The sequence below is a fragment of the Echinococcus granulosus genome (assembly GCF_000524195.1).
Source record: "Echinococcus granulosus chromosome Unknown EG_S00003, whole genome shotgun sequence".
NCBI lineage: Eukaryota > Metazoa > Platyhelminthes > Cestoda > Cyclophyllidea > Taeniidae > Echinococcus > Echinococcus granulosus.
Genome location: NW_020170383.1, coordinates 834,489 through 861,674, shown reverse-complemented (window position 1 = coordinate 861,674; position 27,186 = coordinate 834,489). Strand labels below are relative to the sequence as shown.

At 42.0% G+C, this 27,186-nt stretch overlaps 4 protein-coding genes across 4 annotated transcripts in view; 2 read left to right on the top strand and 2 right to left on the bottom strand. All coding sequences in view use genetic code 11, as the record gives it.

Moving 5' to 3' along the window:
* Positions 1-124: 124 nt before the first annotated feature.
* Positions 125-2,555, top strand: EGR_00784 (putative tubulin polyglutamylase TTLL9; the record flags this gene model as incomplete). Its single annotated transcript, XM_024490033.1, has 7 exons — positions 125-192; positions 230-263; positions 297-458; positions 492-620; positions 1,129-1,221; positions 1,451-1,651; positions 2,175-2,555. The coding sequence occupies 7 exons, from the start codon at positions 125-127 to the stop codon at positions 2,553-2,555; spliced, it is 1,068 nt and encodes a 355-aa protein (XP_024355436.1).
* A 731-nt stretch (positions 2,556-3,286) lies between these two features.
* EGR_00783 (hypothetical protein) lies at positions 3,287-5,208 on the top strand (the record flags this gene model as incomplete). The annotated part of the gene is made up of 4 exons (XM_024490032.1): positions 3,287-3,376; positions 3,408-4,181; positions 4,358-5,051; positions 5,114-5,208. The coding sequence occupies 4 exons, from the start codon at positions 3,287-3,289 to the stop codon at positions 5,206-5,208; spliced, it is 1,653 nt and encodes a 550-aa protein (XP_024355435.1).
* A 1,291-nt stretch (positions 5,209-6,499) lies between these two features.
* On the bottom strand, positions 6,500-18,435 carry EGR_00782 (Homer protein; the record flags this gene model as incomplete). The annotated part of the gene is made up of 8 exons (XM_024490031.1): positions 6,500-6,856; positions 8,089-8,326; positions 12,071-12,147; positions 13,742-14,041; positions 15,878-15,958; positions 16,830-16,961; positions 17,659-17,827; positions 18,401-18,435. 8 exons carry the CDS (start codon positions 18,433-18,435, stop codon positions 6,500-6,502), a joined length of 1,389 nt encoding a protein of 462 aa, XP_024355434.1.
* A 3,652-nt stretch (positions 18,436-22,087) lies between these two features.
* The window catches only part of EGR_00781 (Sterol regulatory element-binding protein), a gene marked incomplete at both ends in the record, with an annotated part of 7,162 nt that continues 2,063 nt past the window's right edge, over positions 22,088-27,186 (bottom strand). The window contains 6 exons of the mRNA XM_024490030.1: positions 22,088-22,414; positions 22,602-22,837; positions 23,464-23,731; positions 24,512-24,810; positions 25,248-25,607; positions 26,743-26,860. Coding sequence (XP_024355433.1) covers positions 22,088-22,414; positions 22,602-22,837; positions 23,464-23,731; positions 24,512-24,810; positions 25,248-25,607; positions 26,743-26,860 — 1,608 coding nt within the window. The remainder of the gene's footprint in view (positions 22,415-22,601; positions 22,838-23,463; positions 23,732-24,511; positions 24,811-25,247; positions 25,608-26,742; positions 26,861-27,186) is intronic.

Sequence of the window (27,186 nt, the reverse complement as noted above, 5' to 3'; positions counted from 1 at the left end):
ATGTCATTTCCGTAACCACTTTGAGGTATTATTGGCTTATTTCTTAATGTTATTTACGAACTGAGGAATGTACGCATCTGTCAACTTTATTTGCATTGATCTTTAGCTTACTAGAAAGAACTTAATGGTTAGAAATCTCAAGCGGGCAAAAAAGAAATTTGAAAAGGAAACCGGGTGTAGAAATACGAATGCGTAGGTCATGTTTCACAATCGATATATTGGTTGACAGATTTGACTTTATGCCATCAACTTTCGAGCTGCCGGTATGTTTAATAACCTAACATGAATTTAAACAGATGGAGTATCATATGTTTCTAGAGGAATTCAGGAGAAATCCTGGGTCGATTTGGATTATGAAGCCTGTTGCGAAGTCACAGGGTAAAGGGATTTTCCTATTTCGACGGTTAAAGGATATTGAAGCCTGGAAAAGGGGAAGTAGCTTCAACTACTTCACAAAGGTGATTTTTTTGCAATTGGACCTCTATATGTAGAATGAGGTTAATGCTGACGCAGACGCCAAGGAACTACCTGAACACTATGTGGTTTCGCGCTACATTGATAATCCATATTTGATCGGTGGGAGGAAATTTGATTTGCGAGTTTACGTGCTTGTTACTTCTGTAGGTTTCGTTTGTTCACCACAACTTGTGGGTTTTTTTTCTAGTGTATTTCTTCTTCAAAATTTTAAAAATTCATGCCTTTTGCAAAACTCCTCTATACGAAAAGGACTAAGGAAAAACTAGATCTGTGCCTGTCGTCTGAGCCGCAACCTTCAGTGCGTTGATTTTCAATTTTGTTTCCTAGTTCCAACCCTTGAAAGCTTGGGTTTACAGAGATGGTTTTGCAAGGTTGTCGAACGTCGGGTTTTCTATGGAATCAATTGATGACCAGTGTATCCTTTTGAAGTGCTTTATCAAGTTTGAACCTATCCTCTGATTCCATTAGATTGGTTTGTTTTACATTTACTTTTATTTTAAAGAGGCTTTTCAGCTCCACCATATTAGATCATGCCATTCAAATTGTAACTCTATTTGGTTTTAATTATCTATCAAACTCAAGGCAAGATACCAGCCATGTTTACTTTACATTTGTCAAATAGATATCCATTTGACCAACGTTGCTATTCAGAAAACGGCGCCTGATTATGATGCGATGAAGGGCTGCAAGTGGTCTATCTGTCGTCTTCGACGGTACATGCTAGCCAAACACGGATTTGAAAGGGTAAATTTTTGCCTCGATACGCCTCAACTCCGTGCGGCCACACTGCCCCCTTCACGTCATTCATAAAACGTAAAAATAGAACAGCAGCTAGTTGTTATTGGTAACGCTAGATCAATATTTACTATTGACTGGACTTTGAGTTATTTTGATAAGACAAATAAACTGATACTAAGTCAGTCACTTGATTAGGAACTCCAAAAGCCTTTTCGTGCCTTTCACTCTTTAATAGGTGGCCAAACTCTTTCGGGAAATCGATAAAATTTTCATTTTGAGCCTGCTGAGCGTCCAGAAGGTGATGATCAGCGACAAACACTGTTTTGAGCTCTACGGCTACGACATCCTCGTAGACAACAGTCTCAAACCTTGGCTCCTCGAAATAAATGCCTCGCCATCTTTGACTGCGAGTTCAAACGAAGACTACGCCTTGAAAGTAATGCACATACCTCTTATACCTTCGCACGCTCCTGCTAAAAAAGAAATATTCCGAATTGTTTTAAGTTGTTTTGACATTCTACTTATATGCACCATGACCACTGCTTTTATTATTACTTATCCGTATTTTCTGGAGCATCTTTACCGTGTTTTTATGCAACAGTAGCCCGAAAACCATGTGAGCAGCCTGAACATTATATTTAGTGTTACTGTCATGGCATAGTTTAGCTTCTTGTACGCATGGGGAGATGTAAATACGTGAATTCTGATACACCTATAGGCTATCCGTATTCCATTTCTTGAATCCTCTTTCTGATTTTATTTTACACTAACCGGAGTCGGAATTTCTAATTTTTAATATTTGTGTGTCGAGGATATTTAGTTTCAACGCAATCATTTATTCCTCTATTTGGAGTAAAAACTGAATGAAAGCGATGTTCTTAATGGTTCGTCTTCGTGCGTAATCAAGACTAACCCGCTCCTTTAAACGAGATCACTGTCTGTTGTATCCTTCATTGTAGGTTAAGCTGTTGGGTGACACCTTAAATGTGGTTGACATGGAGGGTCGGCTTAATGGAGACGAACGGCGCATAGGAGATTTCGATTGCGTGTGGGACGGGGGTCCTGTTGCTCCTATTGCCAATGCATCTAAAAGCCTTCTCTGTGAGTTGCAGGACGGTTTAAACCCAGCTGTGTCAACGGGCCTGCAGTTCTCGCATCAGGTTCGTCTCTCGCAGCAGGCGCCATCAGGAACTACGGGCAACAGCCGCGTTCAACAAAATAATGGCAAAAAAAACTTTGTGGATTGGCTTCCACTGTCTCCCCTCAATTCGTACTTAGGTTGCTTGACACTCCGTAAATACTTTGAAGATGAGGTGTATACGTACAAAGGATTGAGCTGATATACAGTAGTGGGTGCTGCACCTTATAGCTTCTTTCCCGGCAAACGGTCACGGATATAACCGGTGAGGACTGTTTTCACAGTAGATCCCTGGGGTGATCGCGACCATCGTCAGTGCACACGATTTACGACGGGGGGTGTCATGAAGAATTGAGCCAATACTGTGTCAAAATCGTGGGGGACTTGATTTGCCGGAGGTCATTACCCTTATGGGAGTGGGGGGTTGTGTCCCATTATGCAGCGTGGCCACATTTCCCCTAAAGCGTAGTTTCAGGGCAGTATTGCATTACCGCCCAACTTACAGTTCAGGGTTGGAAGTATTCGTTGTACGTTGAAATCGGGTGTTTGACAAGCTTAATAACATGAACGAACTTTCAGTAAAATTACAAGCCAACGAGTTTCATGAACTGGGTACGACGGATGTTTTGGGATAGGTTTTTTATCTAAAACATTGCAGAAGTAGGATTAAAGGGCAAAGTTTTTTTCAGATCAATGTTAAAGGTAAATATAATCCATTCTATTGTTGTTTAACTGCTACACCCCCAAATGCTTGTATAATACTAAATAAATCATTTAATTTATATAAAATATAAATAGTATAAGTAATTAGTACTGATTTCGCACCACTTGCTGAAACGCTTGCAGTTCATTGGAATGAGATGCATTGTTTAAGTGACTCAACCCTCTTCTCAATTCGGCGCGAGCAGTCGTTTGCTTACGTGCTTCAGAAAAATGCCTGGTGAGATTGTCTCTCCCACTGTTGTAATGGCTGAGTATGCCTGCAATCTTGAGAAGAAGCAAAGAAATCTTCTTAAGCGCAAGGTAATTCCACGGCGTTACTTTAATCTTTTAGGCAAGGTTGGAATCCTACAAGGAAACATTACGCAATGGAGGTTGTCTTACCTCCGATCAAGAAAAAGCGGTTGCCGAATATGATTCAGTTTGCCAACAGGTTGATGCGTTAAAGGAAACTACTGATGTCATCACCGAGATGCAAGTTAAAGTTGAAGGCGTAATGAAGGAGAATGAAACTCGAATGATTGCCTTGCGTGAGAAGTACACCATTGATACATTTCGAAAGATCTGCCCAATTTTGGAGCTGCTTTCGAAGGTTCAGTTGCCCGCAGTGAAGGAAGCTGTTATTAAGGCTTCATCCCCGAACCAGTTCAAAGTGTTGGAAGGTGCATCAAGGGTACTCAATTTTCGTCTACCCAACGGTTTTAAAATCGACGACATGGATTCCTCTGACTTGTTCAAGCGACCTGCAGAATACTTGTTTAAATTGGCGAATGGTGTGCAAGCGTCTGTAAACGGCAAAGGCGGAAAATCGCGTTCGGCAACCTTCGCGGAATTGCGACAAACTTGTCTCGATCTTCTCTCCAACGAATTCGTTCGATCCGCACTTGTTTCACCTCTAGGTGGCATGCGTAAAGATAAACCTGCTTCTGAGCATCCTAAAGTGTCAGGGGCTGATCAATCTGTGAAATCTCAAGGGGAGCCTGTTTGCAATGTCGCGCCAGTGGCGGTATCTGAAAAATCCCCTTCCTCGACTGCAGCATTTTTGCCAGCTGAAGCTATTCTTAACAGCGTCATCGATCCACTCAAAACTAACTTTAATTTTCTTCAGGTTAGAGCCTCCCTCCGACCATCGTTTTTCATGTGATGAATTGTGTACATCCTTCCCATGCGTAGTTGTTTGTTTTAAATTTTGGGGGTTTTTATGGTCTCGTTTCTTAAAAAATCGAGTTTTCACATTCTTTTCACTTCGACTGATGCAATGATTCAACCTAAATTCGGTTTCAGGCTTCTCAAGTTACTTCTGTGCGTCTATCCGGCGAACAGTCAGCCGTGTACTCTTTCTCGCACCCAGTTCGACTTCTTCCATCGATACCTCAGGAACAGTCGGAGGCAGTGTTAACTACGTCACAGGCTCCCGCCGCTCCTGTCGCTGCGAAACCTGCGGCCTCTTCTCAAAAATCTCAGGCGGAAAAGGTTCCCATGTTGAAGGTGGTGGAAACAGTGCCACCACCATCGGAAACTGTGATTGCTGAAAAGCCGAAATCGAAGCAGAAGCCTAATCGAGGAGACGCCGTCAATGGTGTTCTTCAGCAACCTGAACTAGTACAGTCGCAGCCAACATCTCTGCAAGCTGTAATAGACGCTGAAATAGCACAACAGCAGGTTATTAAGTCTGCCGCGGGTGGAGCTAAGTCGTGGGCGGATTGTGTCCGCGGGACACAAGCACCGCAAGTCTCTGAACTCATAAAAGCGCCGACTCATTCACCGCCACAGCAGTCACCGATTGGTCAAAATGGACATTGTGATCATCAACCTCTTCGTGGTAAATCGGCACATCCTCGAGAACCTCAGGACCACAGGCCCTCTCGTCCACCCTTTAACGAAGGGGAAGCAAACGGCGGGCGACCGGGTTTTAGGGGTGGCTTCCGTGGTGGTGGTAGAGGGCGCGGGAACGGAGGAATGGCGTTCAGAGGTTCAGGTCTGATTGCTCTTTCCGGGTCTGGCGTTGCTTTCCCATCAAGCGTATTTCCTGACTTGTAGGTGGACGCGGTCGTGGTACACGTGGCTCATTCTACTTACGTGGCGGGTTCGCCGCTCAGGCTCGGCGTCAACCTTCCGTGGAGGCGGCTTCATAATCCTGGTCGTGTATTCCCAGCCTCGAGTTCGTAGGCACTGTGTGGGTATAAGCTTCAATTCCTTTTTATTAAATATTCTTAATGTATACGTGTGGCCGCGAATCCTTTGTATAGTTGGCAGTCTGCTTCTTTTTCGCGTTTTCGTGCTCACGCTGTCATAAGCTTTGTTGCAATTGCAGCGACACTAGCTTGCATTTCTCGCTTCTATTCACGACGCCCTTTTCCTCACACAGCCCTACTGTTGCAATAGACTGTTCCCCACTGAAACATCTTTTAGCCCTTGTGATGGTGAAACCCGCATATTACGGAAACTGGAGTCGTTGCATTCTTTGGGCATAATCAAAGTTCTCAAGAAGAATGTTTTTGAGAGAGAAAACTGAGTAGCTCTTGGCGTTTTTTAGATACCTTCATCTTCCAACCCTTTATTACTCCAAGGAGCGATGTGTGCGCCCACATATTCGCATCCTCAGTCTGGTTTTAATATCTCGCAGGAGTTGGTATGAATGCGACCGTTGACTAAGGCGTTGTTTCTGGCAAGGCTCATTATTGTTCCTCGTGTAATCTTGAAGTGGTGGTATCGGAGTTGTGCTCGACCTCTAAGCGACTATCAACACGACAGCTCGTGACACCGCTAGTCCACTACGAATACCGTCGACTCGACAGCCTTAGGTGCCGATGCCCCCTTGCGATTGCTAGCTTGTCTTCCTAAGGTCTAGGGTAGTGGTTTTGTTTCCGACTTGGTCGTTGGTGGCGATGGCCAATATCGGCTCCGGGTTAGTGTGGTTTGCTATTTGACGTCGCCTACTCGCTATCTCACCTCCCGCGGGTGGTGTCCCAATCCCTCCTCCTCCAAGAAATCCTTGTTGAGTCTCGTATAAAAGTGCTGAGATGTTCGACGATTCTGCATCAAGCCTGGTTACCAAGCTTGAGAAACAACATTCCACAGTAAACGGCGCTTTGTTACATCGTTTTCAACTTTAACATGATGCTTCGAGAACGTCACCGCCCTTGTGTGGCGGGATACCGATGCAGCTGAGTATATTCATACGGGCACCGCTGTTTTCAGTAATTAACATAGTATTGGAAGAGGCGCAATTTCTATGGACGCAGGTTCCAAAACTGTAACCCACTGCTCCACTTTCGTGATTGTTGGGGAAACACTAGTAGTTATGCGATATACGACTAACAATAGCGTTAATACATTTTGCAAGTGACGCGGTTTGCGCTCTAAGTGATTGTGAGGGAATGGAAGGGAGAAGAAAAAGGAGGGGGACGAGGCAGGCAGAAGTTATCAGACGGATTGATTGGCCACAGTCGCTAGGAGGTGGCCAATCTGCTTGTGCAGATCGCAGGCCTCCTGCAGAATTCGCCCCAGCCGATTGTGTAACTTGAGCAGCGCGACCGCGCTGTCTGGCGGGTTGCCGCCCTCGCTCCCCACTAGCTGCTGCTCCACGGTGTCGCCTCCACCACCAACGCCAGCGAGGAGGATGGGCGCCTTGTGCGCCAGGGAGGCACCTCCCCTAGCTCCCGTGATAGTCCCACTGGCACCGCTCCCACCGTCTGAGGACACCAGGTGTACGCGCTCTAGTCCATCGCGTAGGTCCACGCCGTCGGAGATGGTCTTCACCGGGGAACTGGGACTGACGGACTGCAGCAAGACGGGCTTTTTAAATACTGTTAAGCACTACGACTTGCGCGCTGGTAATAGGCGTTCTACCTCCCTATAATTCTAGGAAGTAAATTTGGTTCGAATCATCGTGGTAACTGCGCTTCCGACCTTGTCATTCAGATACTAAGGTTGTCCGTTTTCAGACATACGTGCCTTTTGGGATCACAGGCGGTACATAGCCGTTAACCAACTCAGTTCCGGCCTTCTGTTAACCTTTCAATGAGCTTCTAGAAAGATTATAAAAGCACAAATAAAGCTGTTCACAAGCCGTGATGTATCAATCGTGCCAAGCAAACTGGGTTTGAAAATGGCCAAACGCAACCTTGAGAATTCCTCATTGAGCAGGTTTGACGCAACAACCTGGTGACGCCTAATTATTTCAAACTCAACCTGTACTACAATTGATGTGCACCGATTTGATGAAGCTAAAGACTAAGAGCTGGTCAAATAAAACTTGCTTGCGTTAAGCACCCTCCAATTAACGTATGTATGCAGAGGCATTACCTGTACTAGAAGTAATAGTGGTTCCCCGTTATCACATTACATTCGAATCATAACCCGTTTACCCACCGGACAGTAAGGAAAACCGAGGCACAAGGCTGTGCACTGTCTACACGTACACGATCTTAAAACCGTAAGATTATTTTTTTCCAAGACATTCTAAATTCTCCATAGGACTTATTTTTCACAAGAAGAATCCAATGATTACTTCAAATGAAATGCGTTGCCTAACTCTCGTTTGCCGGGGCCAGGCAATGCCGATCAAACGGTTTCGTGATTGTTGGAAATGTTTTTCAAGGCGAGCATCTGCTTTGAAAACAGACCACTGCTTCTAAACACCTTAGTTCGCTTAATAAACTTATTACTAAAGGTGCGGGTTAATAAAAGCGTGGTTACTAGTTTGGAAGCTAAAGATTATGACGGCGTGAGAAATGAGGTCATTTTGTTTAGGGGGCCGAAATAAAATTGGGACTTTTATCGTAGATCAAGCGCCGTACATACGAATGGGAATGTGGTTAGTTTAACCTATTACGTCAATAGATTGATACTAAAGAAATGATAGTAGACACTATTGTTTAAGAAATCCTGAGCCAACTTGACCTTGGTCGCTGGGGTGGATAAGCACGCCAAATTGGAGAAGGCCTTGCCTATGACCCAAAATAACAAACACAAGAACAATTTTAACAGCGATGTTTTCCCTGTGAACTTACCAACTGCAGAAGGGCGGGATGCTTGACGAGGGAAAGACAGTGGGATGTGGACGGGGGACAAGTACGATGATTGGGCAAGCGGAGCGCTGACTCATCGCCGCAGTCTGCGGAGGCGAGGAGTAGGGCAATTACAACAACACGGCATCGTACGGCCAAAACCCGGAGACAATATGAGTCACACGAAAGACCCTCGTGGGAGTGAAGTCCCACAATCGTATCGACACAGGCCGATGTGAGGCTGACAGGCAGCAAGTCTCAATAAAGCACGTGTGAGTGCAGTGACAGGGGATAACTAGATTTTATGGCCGTGTAGACTGGTCAAGCCATGGAAAATTGTTTTTATTGAAAAGCACATATTGAGGCGGCAAAAAGGGGGAGGGGGGATGTAGCAGAAACTGTAAAAAGGCAAACTACAAATCATGACTCAGTGAAGCACTAAACGCCTTTACATTAGGCCACTGAAGAAATTCAAATAATCCCATCAAGAGTGGAGCCTAACATCAGGCCACGCCATCCTTTATGACGCCTTCAGAAAAGAAGTTTGCTATCCTGTTGCACTGGTAAGAGAGCATGGACTGCGAAATTCAACGCAGCAGGAGTTTGAGCGCCCCGTGTTTACGGTTTCTGATCTGGGTTAAAGAGGCATCGCTTGAGGTGGGGGTGGATTGAAGATTAAAACCATCCGAATAATTCTAGGTACTTTTAGAAACTTAAAGGTCAGCAAGGTCGTATAATAATGGGATAACTTGTTTTGGGAATGAGATGTTCGATCCTAAGCACGCAAAAACTTAACTTAGCTGTCATTATCCACTTGACCTCGAAAGAATCAGAACAACTGGCAGGCGGTAAAACTCAAGAACTCTAAACAACCCAACTCACAGCAACTAAACAACATCGAGCGCTCCACCCTTTCAGTGAATATTGAAATCGTTACCTGATACCTCCCATCAACAAACCAGCAGGAGAACGGGTATCACCGCATCCATCCGACTAATACGAATCACCTTTCCGTTAAGTATCGGTCGACCCAACAAATCAAACACGCTACAGATCCAGAAGGGTGTCTGATGTACTTGACTAATTTCTTTCTCAAAGATTCACCTATGGGAGAAGATAGTACAGCCCAGGCTCCCAATTTTTCATATGAATAGTAAAAGAGATTCAAAAATTGAGAAGATATGTTGTGTGAAGACGGCTTATGACAATCTGCCAAATCAGCCAAAATTGTGCAGCAACTGACCTTAGTAAAGCAGCTCTCAATCGAAGTATGCTCTTGAAAATGCAGGTTGATTTAAATAGATTTGAAATATGGAATCAAGTCTTCCAAAATTTGAGAATTGGGTGACCAAAACTACACATAAGAAGCCAAGCTCGTCTGTTGGGAATCCTATGGCGTAAAAGGCCTGCTATTTTGGGATCATGTGGATCGGTCAGACACGTGGCGGCAAAACATGGGCCATGCAAACGAGGCACTAATAGTCCCCTAAATACACGGTTATGAGTAATTGACAATGTGACATTATTAATCCAAACTGTGTTCTCCAAACAAGCGCTTTGTTTACATGACCCTCATTTCGTGCGGTGTGCGTAGGAGTGTGCGGGGATTAAGGAACGAACGACATTAAAGGAATAGAAAGAAGTGGCAACCAATCATCCTAATCACAAAGCAGATATTTTTCAAGGAATCCGACTGAAGTCAATGATCGGTGCAACACTGTTAACACTGTGGCAGAAATGTGAAATAAATGAATGAGTCTGATTGACTGGAAATTTCTGAGTCAATGTCAGCAATAATTATGGCTATATTATCGATACTGCTACATTAAAGAAAGATTATCAGATGTCTTTCATTTGTAGTTACATAAAAACTAGTGCTACAAAAAAATGGATTTGAGTATACCTACACCGACATTTGTGCGAGTTGTGATTCCAGCGCCTCTTAAGGCCCTTCTGCGGAAAACCTCCACTCGAATATCACTAATCTTTACATAACTCATTTGCATTCCACGAAATCCTCCACATGATGCAAAATAACAGCTTTGGATGATGAAAGCATAGCAAAACCAAATGCGATCAGACCGGCCAGGTCATCAACTGGAAAAATACAGCAATAAAAATCGAGGCAGCTTATGCCGCCAGTGAATGAAATAAAGCATTATTTACAATAAGAGCAAGATATTTTCAATGCTGCTTCTGCTCAAAAAATGCAAAATTTTGGAAGTGTCAGAAATGAAAACGCCACTCCTCTCCAATTACATTTTTAATTACTTCCCTTGGATTAACTTGATTTTCAAGACTGCGGAAAGCAACTACCCTTACGGGAAAGGGTGAAAAATTACTTGCTCCAGTTTTTTTGTAAAGAATACCTAGTTTTTAAGATATATGAATCTAACAATAATCTACGTATCCTTAATAACGATTTCAAAAGCATATAATGCTCAAGAACACTTCAAAGTTGAGTCAACATTCTGCTACTGCTAATTCTTCGGCATACTTGGGAATTGGAAAAAATTGCATTCTAAACTGCTGCAGCATAGTTTCTGCAATAAATTTAAACGATCGTATGGCTACAGCTTTTTTTTAAGTAAAACAAGATTCATGAAAGTCATTTTGTAACACTTTCACAGGTACTGACATATAGTTAGCTCCTTTTTGCAGCAGATTGTTTTGGAGTGTCACTTGTCCGGTGCTAAACAAATCTAGTTTGATCATGCCCATCTCAAAAGAGTCCTGCACCGATGCGCTGCTGGTGTCGGTAGGCTGCCCAATACAGAATGGAGAATTTCTGTGCACGATTGCAAGAAAAGGATGAAATGGGTGTGCAGAAAAGCGGATGATAGTGAATCACCTTTTCTTGTATCTATAAATATATATATATATAGAATTTGCTTCCCCCAAAAATCTTCCCCGCCCCAGTAATCCTATTCACAAAATGTGAAAATAGAATTCGCGCTATGATCATAAGATGGCTTAAGAAATAGTGACAAAATTTGTCAGTGCACAGGCAACTTTATTTCTGTGTTGTGTTACGATGAGAAGCAGGAAAAAACTGATCGTTTTAAACGTATTTCATTCACGGGTCACCCGAGATTCCAGTAGATACGTCTCAAATCCTCTCAACACCAATTATGGGGAAAATTTATTTCTTCATGGAACTCAAAGATGCACCTTCAAAAGAGATCTGATGGTCAATAATCGACTCAATATCCAACTGTCTTGTACACACCCTTAAAATTCAGCGCAGACACGAGCTCAAAGAATGTTGACAAAGTCTTTAAGAAAATACTACCAGTGTCAGTACTGGTTTATTGGTAGGCTTATGTCAAGAAACAAGATTAGTTCGATAACGTGACAACTGCAAATAATGTCACACATTTGTAAGGTAGAGCATTCGAATTTCGGAAACAACAGCTTTGTCAAAATTGTGCAATAAACGAAAGATATTTAGAGGCGGCATTATTTCTGACATCTGCTGCCAGTGGATGAGTGTAGTTCCCATTTCCTGTTTGCAATTCCCAAAGAGGAAGTTCTTTTTTCCTATGATCAATAAACGGAAGATTATTTGGAAAGCGCAGGGTTACTTTGGTTGCACATTTTTGTGCACACCTTTCTAGTACGGACACTTATCACACCTTCCCAACGTAAAACTAGTGAATGAAAAGTGGCCCCCACCCCATTGACGTGAATGAGGAGGATCTTGTTTGCGAATAAAGTTATCACAGGCGAACAGCTGAGGTGCCCATCAACGAACGGGTCCATGTGATAGTTTATCAATAATTGCACACACAAAAGCAAGCATTTTTACTGACCCAGGAATGGCAAGCAATTTCACACTTGGACGCCCACAATGACCATGATAAGCCGATATCTCTGGCGTGTGATTCTCTGTTTGTGGACGGTAAGCATGACGCCAAGCAGCGCGCACCGCCAAAGGTCCTCGCCATACACGCGTACACACATATATGACCATACCCTCACACACCCGTGAGGCGAGACGTAGCGTGGTCCAAAAATTACACTGAAAAATTCGCATACTGTGCCCGTGCCCTCGCTCTCACTCTAAAAGGAAAAACTAACACGTTTTAAATTGTCCTGAGGACGACTCCACCTTTGGACGACTTTTCTAAGGCTCTATTTGGGCTGATTCCGAGTTTTTGCATTAAATAAACTATATTATTACTATTAATATATAATACTGTTACTATTGCGCTACATTGTATGTGTAAATATACTAACGTCCATTAAATGCCAAATGCGCACTTTTGTGCAAAAAGTAAAATAACGGGTCTCAAGAGGATGAGGTATTCTACAGATATGTCGCATCCCCACATTAAGGTTCGCGAAATCATGATGTATCACAATTAAACAAAGTAACTATCCGGAATGCCTTTTGTCCAAAAAGACCACGAAATGGGAAGCGTACAAACACAAAAAATGGAAGCAACGGCGTGGAAAAGGCAGTAAAGGTCAATATCTAATCATTTGGTGAATGATAGACATCACGTGTTTCAATCGCAATAATAAAGTACAGCCACGAAAGTGTCAAAGAGCTAACCTTCGAAGGCCACGTATGAATAACGTCGTTGATGGATCTCTGTAATATTCATCTATTAACTCAAAGCGACTGTCACTTCAAAAAAATTGCAGTACCTCATGGAAAGAAAACACCACGACCGCACGGAGTTAGATCACAAACCACAGACAAATACTACCAGAAGATTTCTTTCCCAGTTCATACCTCATTCCGTTGGATTTGATTTATTTAATGACCCATAAAATCAGTGCCGCTAAATAAACGTTACTTTCAACTGAAAATTATTTTAATTTCATGGCTTCAGCTAGCATAGGCGATTGTTCAAACACCGGGGGTTCGCTTGTCTAATTAAATGGATAGATGGGCGCACGCCAGGGGTCATAAAACCAAGAACTCTTAAGCGTCGAGCACCCAAAGACGGCGATCACCCATTAAATATTCACCCAAAACGATTTTATTACTTACAAAGGCATTGGACTTGGTGTTGCTAGCGTGGAAGAGAGACACGCGATAAGTCACTACTGCCAACACCACCAACATTCCTCTCCCGATTGACCGAGCAGGAAGATTGTTAGCCAGAGAAACGAAACCCACTTTAGCAGTAGTAACAATTCAATGGCAGTTTTCATAAAAAATAATCCGACCATCAGAATTTTATTAATTGCCCAGCAATCACCTTAAACCGCGTTGAGGATAAGAGGAATTAACTGAAATACTGTAATAGGAGTGTATACAAGATTTAGTCATTTCCGTTAATCAGGTTGGTGAAGGAAAGTAGTACTATTTCGCGGAAAGAAAAGTTTTGTTCTGTCCCTACTTGTTAGGTGGAAGTCGTTCTGAAGGCAGTTAACTCCGTGCCGAATGTACACAGTACACGCGAAAGGCTTATCTTTGAGCAAATTTTCGTGAAACATTGCATTGTAAGTGCTGCATCAACTACACCACAGGCGTAATTTCTACCACGTTGGACAAAATCAAAACGACCCGTCCTGCTAAAGAATCCGGCTATTCGCTAAGAAATTACCCAAAATAATAAACATACACGTGTCTGAACAGCCTCAGACCTAAAGGTAAAGCATGGTAGTACAACACGGTGGAGAGACCATGTGAGCAACCCACATCAATGTGTTTGGAGGCCTGTCGACGGACAGCTTCAAGTTCACGTTCCAGTCGTTGGATGCGTTCCTGGTAGTACTGCTGATGTATGAGTTGCTGACTATCACCACCGACAGAGGCGGATTCACCAACTGTAGTCATGGCTGTGGACACGCCTGGAAGAGAGCCGATGCCGGAGTGGAAGGTGTTCAACAGAGTTGGGTTCGGCGACGCGGCAAGGGGCAGGGTACTGCGCTCACCCACCGCTAATGCTTCCGGGAGGACGGGATGACCATTCCTGAGGGGAGAGGAGTGCGATTCACCCTGGCGAGAGTTCAAAACAGAGATATGCTAATAATAACCACTCCCATGAGAAATAAATGACTGTCTCCATGCTCAGTGTACGAGTGTCAGATGTTTTCATCGACAGGCAAAACGAATCGCCATGGATTCATGGAGGTACGGGAATGCAGGGTGCCAAAAAATGGTCCCAACGCTACCTTAATCATGTTCTATGTGATTTTCTTTCAGAGGCAGTGCAAAGTGAAGGCAAAAGGATGATTTCTGGAAACTGGGGAGAAGCCGTCTCTTCGTGACCCGCCACAGCGACCAATGTACCAATTTGCAGTGTGTAAAACCCGGGTTTCGCTCAATGTATATCGGAATAGAAAAAAATTCTATTTACCTTCTTCTGATACACAGGCGTAAAAATGAAAATGCCTCAAAACTTCAAATTCTAATGAGAAGACGCCTGTGCGCACCCATAGTTTTAGTAACACCTTTGCACGGTTTATAATGAGTGCGAGTACAAGGACAATTAAGTAAATTTACAAATTGAAACGCAGGAGTAGAACTGGGTAGCACATGAACCGCAATTTCCAACAGGATCTCCAGATATCAGTTGAAAGATTTTCGCCTCATATAACTGTAAGGCAGTCCAGATATATCCTTTCGTCGTCCTCCATAAGTGGAATACAAGTTTGCCCTTAGATATTTGTAAGTTTAAAACCACAAAGTAGTAAGCCTCAGTTAGGCTTCTAAGATCATGCTCGGTACCCTTTGAAGTATTTGGCTAAGAGCACATTCAAATACCTTTAAAAGGATAAAACGCGTGCTTAGTTCCTAACAAAGTGGAGCAATGACAAATATTTAAACATCACAGCAGGTAATCCTATAAACATCTAGCCGTAATAGAGTTTGCAGACAGCAACGGCTGAGCTACATATAACCCAAACTAATGGACACAACCATATTACATTGCAATTGTCTTTATTACCGTAGTTATGACAGACGCTATTGGTAATTTGCACATTCATCTCAACAAAACAGAACGGCGGAAGGAGCATAAGACGGTGCCAAGTGGTTATGCAAACAATGCAAGTGCTCAAATTATCCACTCATAGCGTACCCTCTCTCACGGTACCAGGAATGATTTGCACAAGAAACGACTAAAAGTGGACAAATTAAGCCGAAATGTAGTAAGGAAAGTTTCCTCGATACAACTGATAACCGGCAAATTTTAAGCTTTAGCGAAAACTACTCAGAATATGAAATGTTCACTCTACCGCACAGAAGTAAACTACTCTGGTGATATGCTTAGTTCGATTTCTTCACCTGATGGAGATAATCCTAAATATCTCATTTCCTTGCCCATGATAATTTCAGTGAAAATCAATAAAAGGGAGATTCGGCCATTAAAAATGACTTTTTCGTACATGTATGAATGGCACTTGACGTCCAAGGAAGGAAAAAGACAGACGGTTTTAAAAGATAACATACAGAGGCAGTTGCAACTTGAAATCAAGGATCAAGACAATTGCGTAGGTGCATAAGGTCGATGCTTTGTAAGATGTTTTGAAGCAATGGTAAAATTGCCTCCATTGCAAAAAGGTTTTCAGAAGTTTTAAACTTAAAAATAACAGAAATATTGCATCGACAACTTTGAAGTACTCAAAACTATTGCCAGCACTCTGTTGTGTGACTTGCCGATGATGAAATTGCACTTTAGTGTTTCGATAAGTATTTGACAAAATGTAGGATTAAAGTTTGCACTTTCTCCGTGAAATGAAGATTAACCAAAATATTAGCATAAAAACTAAATTTGGAGTGCTTTGCGAATAGCAAGGGGAAATAAAGTAACAACGGAAAAAGGAAGCTCACTTTTTTCGTCGCTGCCTGACCGACTGATTCGCCATTCGTCTGCTTCGTATTTTCAACACATTGTCGGAACTGTGCAACAAACTAAATGTGCATTTTCAAAGGTATAATTAGTGCTCGTATAAGTCGTACTAAACACTAGTAACTTGAATGGTCTTCGCTTCAAGATCGATGCAGTTTACCGCCTAGCCCGGTACTTTATAAGCTTGAATTTAAAATTGAAAAAAGGTCACCTAATTAAACTAATCATAAGATATGGGGCATAAGGTTTTACGCTAAAGACTTCTACGGTTAGCGTAAACATTCGTAAAACCTAAGGATATGATCAAACATAATAATATTTTGGCAACTTGTCGGTGTTTTCCCACAATGTTGGGTTAATATCAGAACTAAAATCAGGTATGACACAAGCAAATTCAGCCATTGGGGCCTTCCTTCTTTATGATTAGAATAAAAACCTTCAACAAAATAGGTTCGCTGAGAAAAGATACAGGAAATTTTCAAGGGATGCCTTTCAGAATTAAGTCAAATACACTTGGGAGCTTGCTTAGTTGTTACGTTCGGCAAGTTTACTAACACGCTAATGCAAAACAAATTCTTTGGGATTTTCTAACCATGTAGGACTTGGGATCACTTGTAAGAATGACGTGAAAATACCAACAAGCAATGGCAGCAGATAAGCGATCATTCCATAATCAGATAGATGTGTGACAACAAGGTTGCATGCAAAATGGGCCCCAATAACTATCCATACCCACATCTGCCCACATCAGTAGATATTTATGGTGGATATAAATGGTAGCAAGGGTTTTTTTCTTTCTAATAGTCGGATGATTAGGAGTAAGAAGCCAAACGTTACAATTGTCAGCAGTATTTACGTGAGCACACAGATGAACGCAGCCGATGGACACACTACTGTAAAGACTTTGTAGGTAACGGCGTATAGAAAACCTACCTTGCTGAGATCAACTTCAGAATCAAAGCCGAGTCCGAAAACCCCCGAGGATTTCGGATCCGCCCATTGACCGAATTTCTGTGACGTTTGTTTGAACACCATCTTCGGTGTAATAGTGCTATTAATGACCACCTAGGAGGAGCATCATACCAAAACTATCATTGCTTGCAAACCGTAGATGGGGTCATACCCGTCATGGATAATTTCATATGGAAATAGTCAACTAAACACAGCTTTTCTAATGCGTGAAACTAAGAGATTTCTCTCAAAATGAAAATTTATTCATGTCAGCTTTGATAAATCAAATAACATTTGTCTCAAACGCATCATAGTAGTGATTCAGCTCTCTACTAAGGATCTCCGCTATCACTCATGTTCTCTAAGAGACTATGCATGAGGAGAATTGGGAATCGTCATGAACGAAATAACTACTTAAGAGAAACTAAATGTACAATTCTCAACCAGAGTTCAAATGTAAAGATGTGTGGATTTTGTGACAACACACACGCCCTGAATAATGTTTTGAGTTAACATAATACTTCAAGAAACACAAGGAAAACCCAATAAAATTACTATTGTTGAACAAAAAAGCATTGAAAGTTGCGTTGACAAGTAGTGGATTGGGTCATTGATTAAAGCAAAAAGGCCACAAAAATGTCGAAATCGCTCCATCACACTCCAAAAATTGCTAGCAGGTACCATTTACAAAAGTATTAAGAGCAGATTTAGCTATTTCAAAATTAAAAACTTTCTTAAATCTCGCGTCGTGAAGATAGAATTCATGCTGATAGACAGTTTGAGAACCAAATTAACGAAAAGCCAAACACACCTTCATACCGGTTGGTCCATCTTCAACACTAACAATACGATAGCACTGCTTGCTGGAATCGAAAAAGATGTTGATATCGATCGCCTTAGAGCTCGCCTGAACCCATGACCTTCGGGTCGAGGGATTGATTGTGAATACATGGGCTTGGCAGGTGAAGATAGGTTGTTCTCTTTAACAGAAAGTACGTGAGCAATACAAGTCTGACAGCTTGCCCGCACATAGGATTTGTAATAAAGCCTTCACGCCAAATTAAATTTAAGCTACTGTGCAAGGGCATGTGACTGAATGAGTCGGCCTTGCTATTGGAGACAGCAATGACAGGTCTAAAAAAGTGGAATCACAGCCGATGTCCTAAATAAAAGTGCAGCTCAGTTCAAATTAAGGCGACTATAGATTTGAAGGAATCATGGAAAAGCAATAAAAACTCTGCCTTAGGGAAAACTATCTAAGAGAGAAAGGATGCAATAACCATGAATGATAGAAACCACATCAACGACTCAAATAGTAATAACGCGAGTTGATGCAAATGCAGTAAAATCCGGAACTAGGTATTATATCAACCAAGTTCGAAACGTGGCAAGTAAATAACCATCCGAAAAAAACAACGTTCCGACTTCTTGTGGGAAATCGACTTCTCGAGTACACTTTAGTCCTTATATTGTTTTTAACTAGATGCTCGAGAAAAGGCTACGGGAAATTGGATGTCAGAATTAAAACTGACAAAGCTCGGACGACTACTAACCCCATCTCCACAACTATTTGAAGAGCGGGGCCCATTGATAAACAACTAAAACAAATTTCGTCAAAGGTCAACAAAATTACAGTATTCCTAATCTTTTTTGGCATTCATTGTTAACAAACAAATTTACTTGGGTTTTTGAACTAAAACAACTGCTAACTAATCATTATCCCTTATTATTAGTAGTTCATCTTTTGCTGCTGACCTCACAACCTAAATCGGTTTCCCGGCTAGCCCTTCTTTGCATAGCTAACATTCACTACCCATCGGGAAAACATCAAACCCCAAATCTAGTGGAACTAAATCCCTCACCCCCTCGCCCTTGATGGGAAGAACCAAACCCGAAGGTGGGCTATCCAGCCCCCAGGAGCGACCGCTACGCGCGCGCACCCCACCACCCAACACGACGCAAAGGCAAAAGACGATGGTTAAACCGTGGGGTTCTTAATCAATGGAATGATGAGGACGTGAGTTTAGCACCGATACTCATTGGCCGATATATTTTGTATGAACCAGACGACTTTTCTGCGTTGACATTTCCCAACCATCAATGGGCCTTTTTGTATTCACCCTTGGCGCCTTGTCAGATAATGCTTTGCGAAGATGAACCAAAGGAATCCTTTGGTCCCATATGAGATTCGTCCACACAGGATTGGCACGATTGAGTTGACGATACATGACTTCTACTTTGGTGAGCTATGAAAAAAAAGGCATTCATTACTTAAGAAACGGTAACAGGTTATTATATTGTACGTGGTCCTAGGTAACAACATATCGCTTAAAACAATTTTCGACACTTCCGAAATGAGTTATAAGCCTATCGACGAAATTTTCTGGGGTATACCATTATAATAGTAATTTTCGACGTATGAACATTCCGGTGGTAAACCAGCCGAATCTGAATTTCTGACTTAAATGAAATCAATCTACGACAAAAGCATGATCGTACGTTGATGGACAGGAATGCCAAATCCCACACGTGACATAATACTTCAAGGTCACACAAAATCGTACGAGATTGTAACCACCACCTATCCGTTTGGCTTACCCAGAGTGCCGGTGAAGCCTGTAGGCACCTTACAAGACGTCTTTGACGCTCCAAGGTGTCGGAGAAAAGACGGATAATGCTGTTGAAGGATAATGAGGGCTGGTGACACCCACTCATGCCAAATACAACATCGTCTCTATGGCTGCTTTCTTGCTGAAGCCTGTTAGCGATTGAGTTCAACGAGTGTAAGATCCAATCCTGAGCAACCACTTGATACATCTACAACAAAAAAAATCCTGTATAAAAAGTTCGTGGGAGTTTGGAAATATTACTCAAGTTTACACACTACATTAGGGAATCGGATGATGCCTAAATGATGCTTGTTTGACAAGTATGGCACGCTAGAATAAGACACGGTGGGATGTGGAATTGACATTTTCCCAATAGGAGGCTGTATATTTAATTTCAAAATTACACCAGAAAGCTCTTGGAATCAACATGTATTATTCAAGTTTGCATTTCCAGGAGGTCTATGTTCAGCTTATGTGGGAACAGTGAATGCGCTACGATAAATTGTAAAGATATATTAAGGAATGGCATTAACAAGGCTACTTCATTTTCCTACCAATTATGAGGGTACTTTCTATTATACGCCACCTCGATTTTTGTTCATAAGACAATAACCAAGCGAAGATCATATCAGAAACCCTACACGAGTTAGGTGTCGACACTCAAACAATGCGGTATTTCAGCGGTATATACCATTAAATACCAGACCAAACCCCAAAATAGAGTGGGTAAATTTAAGTAACAGCATATGCTGACTAAATACAAAACCAAGGTGAGATGTGGAGACACGCTTGAAACCTTACGCACCGGCTTATTTGACTCCCAAAAAATTTTGACGACATTTTCCTGGCATACTTATTGATACCGCGTATCGAGTGATGACAGTCGTCGGATTGGGATATCCAAATGTTATGATAAGGGACCAATGTTTAGAACAACCATTAAGATGATGGGATGATTTATGAAAACGCTAATAGGTTCAATTGTTTTAGTGAATACTAAGAAACAATACAGAGGTAGTAAATACGAAACAAAAATCCCACTTGGTAAGGGTAGAGTGACCTACACCATAAACGTAGTTCCTCAGATCGACTGTCTGTTTGAAGCCCTTCTCAAGAGGAAAAGCTAAACTTCCGCACTTCCTCGATGGCGTTTGCTCCAGTAAGTCAGAGGCCTCTCGAACAGCCGTCCAGACTTCGAGAAGCGGCTTTGCCACCACCTCAAGGCTTGCTTCAGCGGCGTTAAAGGCTTTAGACTGAGTCACGTACAACAGACTAGACGAAGGTAATGGTAGAATTAAGATCAGATTGGTCATCACATCACAAAATTATACAAATTATATCAACGCACCACATAAGCACACTGAATAACGCAAAAGGTGTCACAAACGCCCACACTAGTTATTTGCAAATCGCTACGACAAACAGCCGTAAATAGTATAACATCCGCTAGTAATATCGAGCAAGTATCAGTTTTTAGTTGCATATATGTGAGAAAAATTGTACTATTAAATTTTCATTTATCGCTTCCGATGAGTCACATGATCGTTAGTAGTTAACATAGAGGACAACTATTTGGTCAGCTATCATCATTGGGACTGTTGTTGCATCGTTACATACCCTTATTTCAAATTTACAGAATAGCACTTTGGCAAAACCGTTCCTCTAACGCTATGTATACCTAGAGTCATGCTACAGGGAAAACGGCTGCTTACTTATAAGCTAGTGAAATCAGTCGAGCGTCAGCATCCATCTTCGATGGGCTTGGAGTGATGTGCTCAACCGTCGCGACGTCCTCAAAGTCGAGAGAGCTAGCATACCACCTGCCAGCTATCTCGAGAATTGACAGCCACCAAATGTTGTTCTCATCAGGTTGCTCAACTTTCTCCTCCCACGCCGCTTCAGAATCACTTTCACCGTCTAAGGCATTCAATAAACGGCATACAAAATTGAAGTGTCAATGCATTCCACACAAGCTTCCTACAGATAGACTCCATTTTACCGCGTTATTGTCCGTGCTTTTACATACGCATTTGCAATAGGATGATCTGCAGATATTCTTAATTATACCAAATATATATCGTTTCCATTTGATCCCTAAAATTATCTCTTATAAATAACCAAAACACCATCAATAAAACCAAAATATAAATGTGAATGAATGGATTAAAGTGTTCGAGTGGATAGCATCCAAGGGAGGAAACATCTCGACCGGGCAAATCGGAAACGCCATTGTATTATTTGCACACAATATCCTCTTAGAGAATGACGCACACCGTTTAAACCTACGGGTAAGCAACAAAGATGATTCCAAACTTCCATCACTCGCCAGGGTTCTGAAAAACGATGATTTCTCACTGTATAGGCGCAATGTAAGACGCTTTATTTCCTTCAAGTAGGATTCAAACGGCGAAGTCGGTTCAAGGTTCGAGAAGACAATGCACTAGGGAAAAAAATTAAGCACTGAAACTAGTTAACGACATTGCCACTGTCGTTGAAATTAAATGTGATATAAGAACCTGAACAAATAACGCCTAATCCATTAGCTTGCAAATTCAGATGGAAATATGTAACCTTGAGATTATAAGCATAAAGGGAGTATAACTGGTAATCACTAAACACAATCTCAGTTCTTCAAAGTTCATTCATTTGCTTTGGGGTAAACACTGTTATAAGAGGGAATAATACCTCGAGAGCCCTAGTGATGAATATCTCACAAAGATCGTAGTTAACTTCGTCAACAACCAATGACTTCGAAGGCGAACCATTTGGCTTCTGTAACTGGATTTTCAGAAATGAGTTGTAGACAGTACCCTTTCCCTCTACTTTGTGTTTCTGACAGAACTCGTTGGAGAAGAGGGCAAGTAGCATAGCCATTATGGGTCCGTCTTCGGGACCGAGACAAATGGAGCCATCATTCAGGTTGCCGGCTATGCGCTGCGTCGCTCGCAGCAGCAAGTCCTAGAGATAAAAGGAACAGTCGCATTTAAGCGTCATCGTGCTGTTAGAAACAATCTGAACAACCACCGAAAAATAATTTAGGCGGTATAAGTGGATAAGTGTGAAATAAATAAAAATGAAAAAGTTTCCATAGGTGTTGCTAGTTGAGGTTGAGAGCTGCGGGAGCGACAATGTTGCGTAAACTCACCCCAAGCCAATTCACGCCGAAGAAGCGTTTGGCGGAGAGAGCCAGAACGAGACCCAGACGGGTCAGTTCGGCCAGATCGACAGATCTGCCCCTGTGCGCTGAGCTCCAGCCAACAACAAAGTCGTTGAGACAGGCAAACATCAGATGCACAACATGGAGGCACTCGCGACCGGACATCTCAGAAACAACTGGGCACTCTTGAGTCACCGGGTCATTATTTGATAGATGAATGAGATCTGAAGACAAGTAGTTTGCAACAGAATAGAACAGCGGCATAAATTGTTCAAAAACTCATCCATATATCATGTGAACTATCCCACATCATTTGACACAACTATCCCGTAGTAATACATTGCTTTCAACAGATATCACCAATTTGAAAGAAACTAAAGATTACTTTGAAGGATTGAGAATTCTCTACAAAATCTTCCCGATGCATGGTAGTATCATTTGCTTTCGAAAAATAAGATCGCAAAAAAAACTATTCAGTAGCTAGTATTTCTTTAATTCAATTACCACAACACCTTAGTAGTGCCGAAGATGAATTAAGACTAATAGGAAAAGTGAAATTAGTAGACCTACGAATGAGTGAATTGCACAGTAGGGTTTCATTACAAAATCCCTATCCTGAAAGTAGCGTGCATTACATAACTGCAACTCACTATCCACCAACTGGTCTCTGTATTGAAAAACGTTGGTTCATAAGTCTTAAACTTCAATACATAATGAATGACTACTAATCAAACGAGCTTAAACCTCCATTTAATTGGGCAATAACGAATGCGAATGTGAAATGACAGCACAAGAGTACAATCCTCAAAGCTACGAATTGCCTCTACTTTCTCTTATTTAAAGTGCTTACCAAGAAATTTGAGATCAAGCAGCTGCCGCCTTAATTGGGACACTGTTGGCGCATCAGACTGAGATAAATGAGACGCTCGGGGAATGGGATACTTGCGGATCAAAGGCCAGAAGAATTGCGGCAGACGATATATGGCGAATCTGAGGCCCTCAACGTAGGCACTTGCGCGTGCGCAAAAGGCGGATATGAGGCCGTTGCCAATGGATGGAGACGCACCGAGTACTGTTAGAGACTCCTTTAACTGACTTCCAGCTTCGACCCAAGCTTTCTGAAATGAAGCATTCAAATACAGTGCACAAAATATGAATTCTAACGGCAGGAATGACTGAACATAAAACGGTGAACACGAATCGATTTCAACAGAAGCAACAGCATTCACAAGACGAAGCCGTTAGAATAGAGGCATCTGCAAAGTTCTTGCCTAAAATGCATGGACAGCGTTCTGGATGGATGAAATCTCACAATTTAAAACCCAAATGTTTCCCCACGCAAGGTACCATTCATGCATTATACAAGGGACGAAAAACAGCGTAGTCCAATGGCGACAAACTTGTGATGAATAGATGCAGAAGTCTATGATTGCTATGAGTTGGAATAAGGTAAAATTGTGACGTCATCTTGTCGATTTTGCAATGGATTTTTCCAGTTCCGTAGTTCTGGTACTTTAAATCGCGTGTGCAGGACCCATAACCCATTAATCAATTGTGAATTCTAGGACGTTGCATTCGATGCCCACACTGCGGCTCGGCAAGAAACAGAAGCAAGGAAATAAATGATAAATGGGAGAAGTTAAACTTCGGCACGCAATCTTTCATTTGTGTTCAAATGTTTGGTGAATTTTTTTCGCAATAGTTCAACTGTGGGGTAAAAAAGCGATCAACTTGAAAAATAGTCAGAATAATTAACATCACGGATAACTTAGTAGCAAACTAGAATGAGTGTTGACTTACAAAAAGGCGTCAAACATAGATATTTTTCTCGACCTGAGAATGAACATCTGAACATTGAAGAATTGAGTAAGGTGTTCAAGTAAAAGGTGCAAGCTTACTTTTTTGGTATACTCATGGGACTGCTTCCAATGCATTAGAGCAACTCGTCCACCAGGAAGTTTGCTGACAACTCCTTGAATTCGTTTTCCGCATCCCCAGGTAAGAAAGCTCGGTAGAATTGAACCAAAATTACGAGGACATGCAAAGAGAAGAAGGAGGATAGCCACAACCCACTGAGCGGCATACAAAAACGAGAGGAACAAGGGGCTCAAGGCTGAGCTTGTACCACCGCTTTCTTTGGAATGTCGAAAGCTTAGAGATATTGCAGACAACAAACGAAGAATAGGCATCCCGGTGGCTGAAAAAAGGTGCGCGAAGATCAAGAAGAAAAGTAGCTATTTCACAAGCCTTATAAATGCCGTTTGAATTACAACAATATCATAAACCCACTTCGGCCGACATTTGAAAACTGACAACTGCCTTCACTTATGTGAAACGTGCTGAGCTAATAAATCAAAGTACTGCATAAGTTACACAATTACATTGAACCTACGGTACAACCATGAAGAGAGTTGTATGGAGACTACGGCATTCACTTAATAACTGCAACTGATAATTTGGATAAATATGTCTGGCCTAGTTCGACTAGACTCTCAAACCAGAATGAAAGTCACTAAATTCTTTCAAACAGGACTGTAAAAAGCCGGAATGCGGAACACTAGGCTGCCTGAGTTCTCAGTATGAACGAGGGGTTCGGGCCAGCATAATAAAAATCCCAAAGGCATAAACGCTTACGGTGAGCACCTTCACGGTTCGCGTCACCACTAGACGAGATGACGAAAGGATTGAACATGAGAAGAGAGAATGAACCCCAGAAAAGGCTTAAGCGGGTGAAATTGCTTTCGCTTTCGTTACTCGATGGAATTTGGGCTTGACAGCCATTGGAGCCGTTGACACTAGTGCTACTGGCATTGGAATAGGTAACATCAGCAGGGTTGCATATTGGTGAAGGTCTCCCAAAGCCATCAGAAGCCATTATAAGTGATTGACATGGAAGTTGGATGGGGCCATCGTCTGTGGATCTATCACCGGGCGCATAAAAGGCTCCCACCTTCGCGTCTGAGGGGCAGGCTTGTTGAAACAGATGAGCATCTGCTATAAGGCAAAAAACCCAAACAAATTACATCATCATATTTGAATTATAAGATCTACAGACAATTGTTCCATAGTTTTCGAGGACAAGAACGAAAAATAGGCCATTTCAAATTACTAGACAATGATGACAAATAGGCAAATGAATAAACTGTGTTCAATACATTTTACGAGACGCGAAGTTCGTATCAATAAAAGCCCTAGAATCGGCTGTGGAAAGCTACCATAATTATTCCGCAAAAGCACACAATGTCAAATATCAATATTAAGTCACTGCTTTGAAAATCGAGAAAATCTCGCCATGGTGAATGATCAAACCAAACTAAAAGCTATCACGCTAAGAAAAGCGTTCCGGGATCAAAACTTGCCATTGCGCTTCCTGCTGACGTGGATAAATTGGTAAGATTCCGGAGACGAGATGGCAGAGACGTCATCGGAGGCAGAAGAAATGATTGATGACACTCCAATCATAGAGGGCGGGGAGCTCTCGTCGGAGGAGGCGATTGGAGGCAAGTGACCGCTTTGACTACTCCAGGAATTAATTGGCTGTTGAAGGGCTCGCGATTGAGACATTGGCGACTGTCTTAGCTTCTGGACCGGTCGTAACACCTCCACCTGTTGCGGGATTGCGGCTGGATCAGCTTTGATGCGCACCAGACGCCCCTTACTTGATTTGAACCCCAAATGACTTTCTTCATCAATATCTGCAGAAAAGGTAAGCAAGTTGAAGTGGAAGCTCGCAGAACTATCAGACATCAGTAAAATTCGATTTTGACTCCATGAAACTAATTTGTATCACAATTGAACCTGAACTTTATTTTAATGTTCTGCTTCCTAAAAATAAAACGAAACACTTTAAACTAGTTAAACGAATCTCAACATGAAAACCAGAATGGAAATAGCGAAGGTTAATAAAGCCAGTGGAATACTTTCCGCCCTAAATTATCAGCCGTAAGTAAAATCCCAACCAAAAGCTCACGTTACCAACACTGAACTCAAAAACACCACTTTAAGTATTGAGTTCAAATAGAGGAAAATATGTTCCGCGTGAAGAAACTTAATTTCAAAAGTGCCAACATTGAGCATCCTTGCATGCTCAAGCTTTCATATGTAAAACAAGGAAATGCAGATAAATTACCGTTGACTACAGCATAGCCATTCTCATACATACTGAGTTGAATTCTAAGACACTCATTTTCCTTTTCAAGATATCGGATTCGATCGATGGCCCGACGAAGGACAGCAGACTTGTTGGTCTATAAAGGATTGAAAGAAACAAAGGAGCAACTTCAATATTATACATTTCAGTAATAATGTTACAATATTCCTTTTTACCAAAACAATATACATCATGAGCATAGCACCTTCGGGACACCATCGATGCGGCGGAAATAACCTATGCGTAGCAACATTGCCAAATCATTTTTAAACCATGAAATAATCGCTATAAATTATTAGACTAATTTTGATCAGTAACCCTGTAAGAAACATAGAGGAAGCAAGGACTTATTAAATAATACCTGCGAAAGGCTACGGGTCTAAGTAGCTTTCTAGACTTAAGTGGTCTTCGGTGAAATGATTA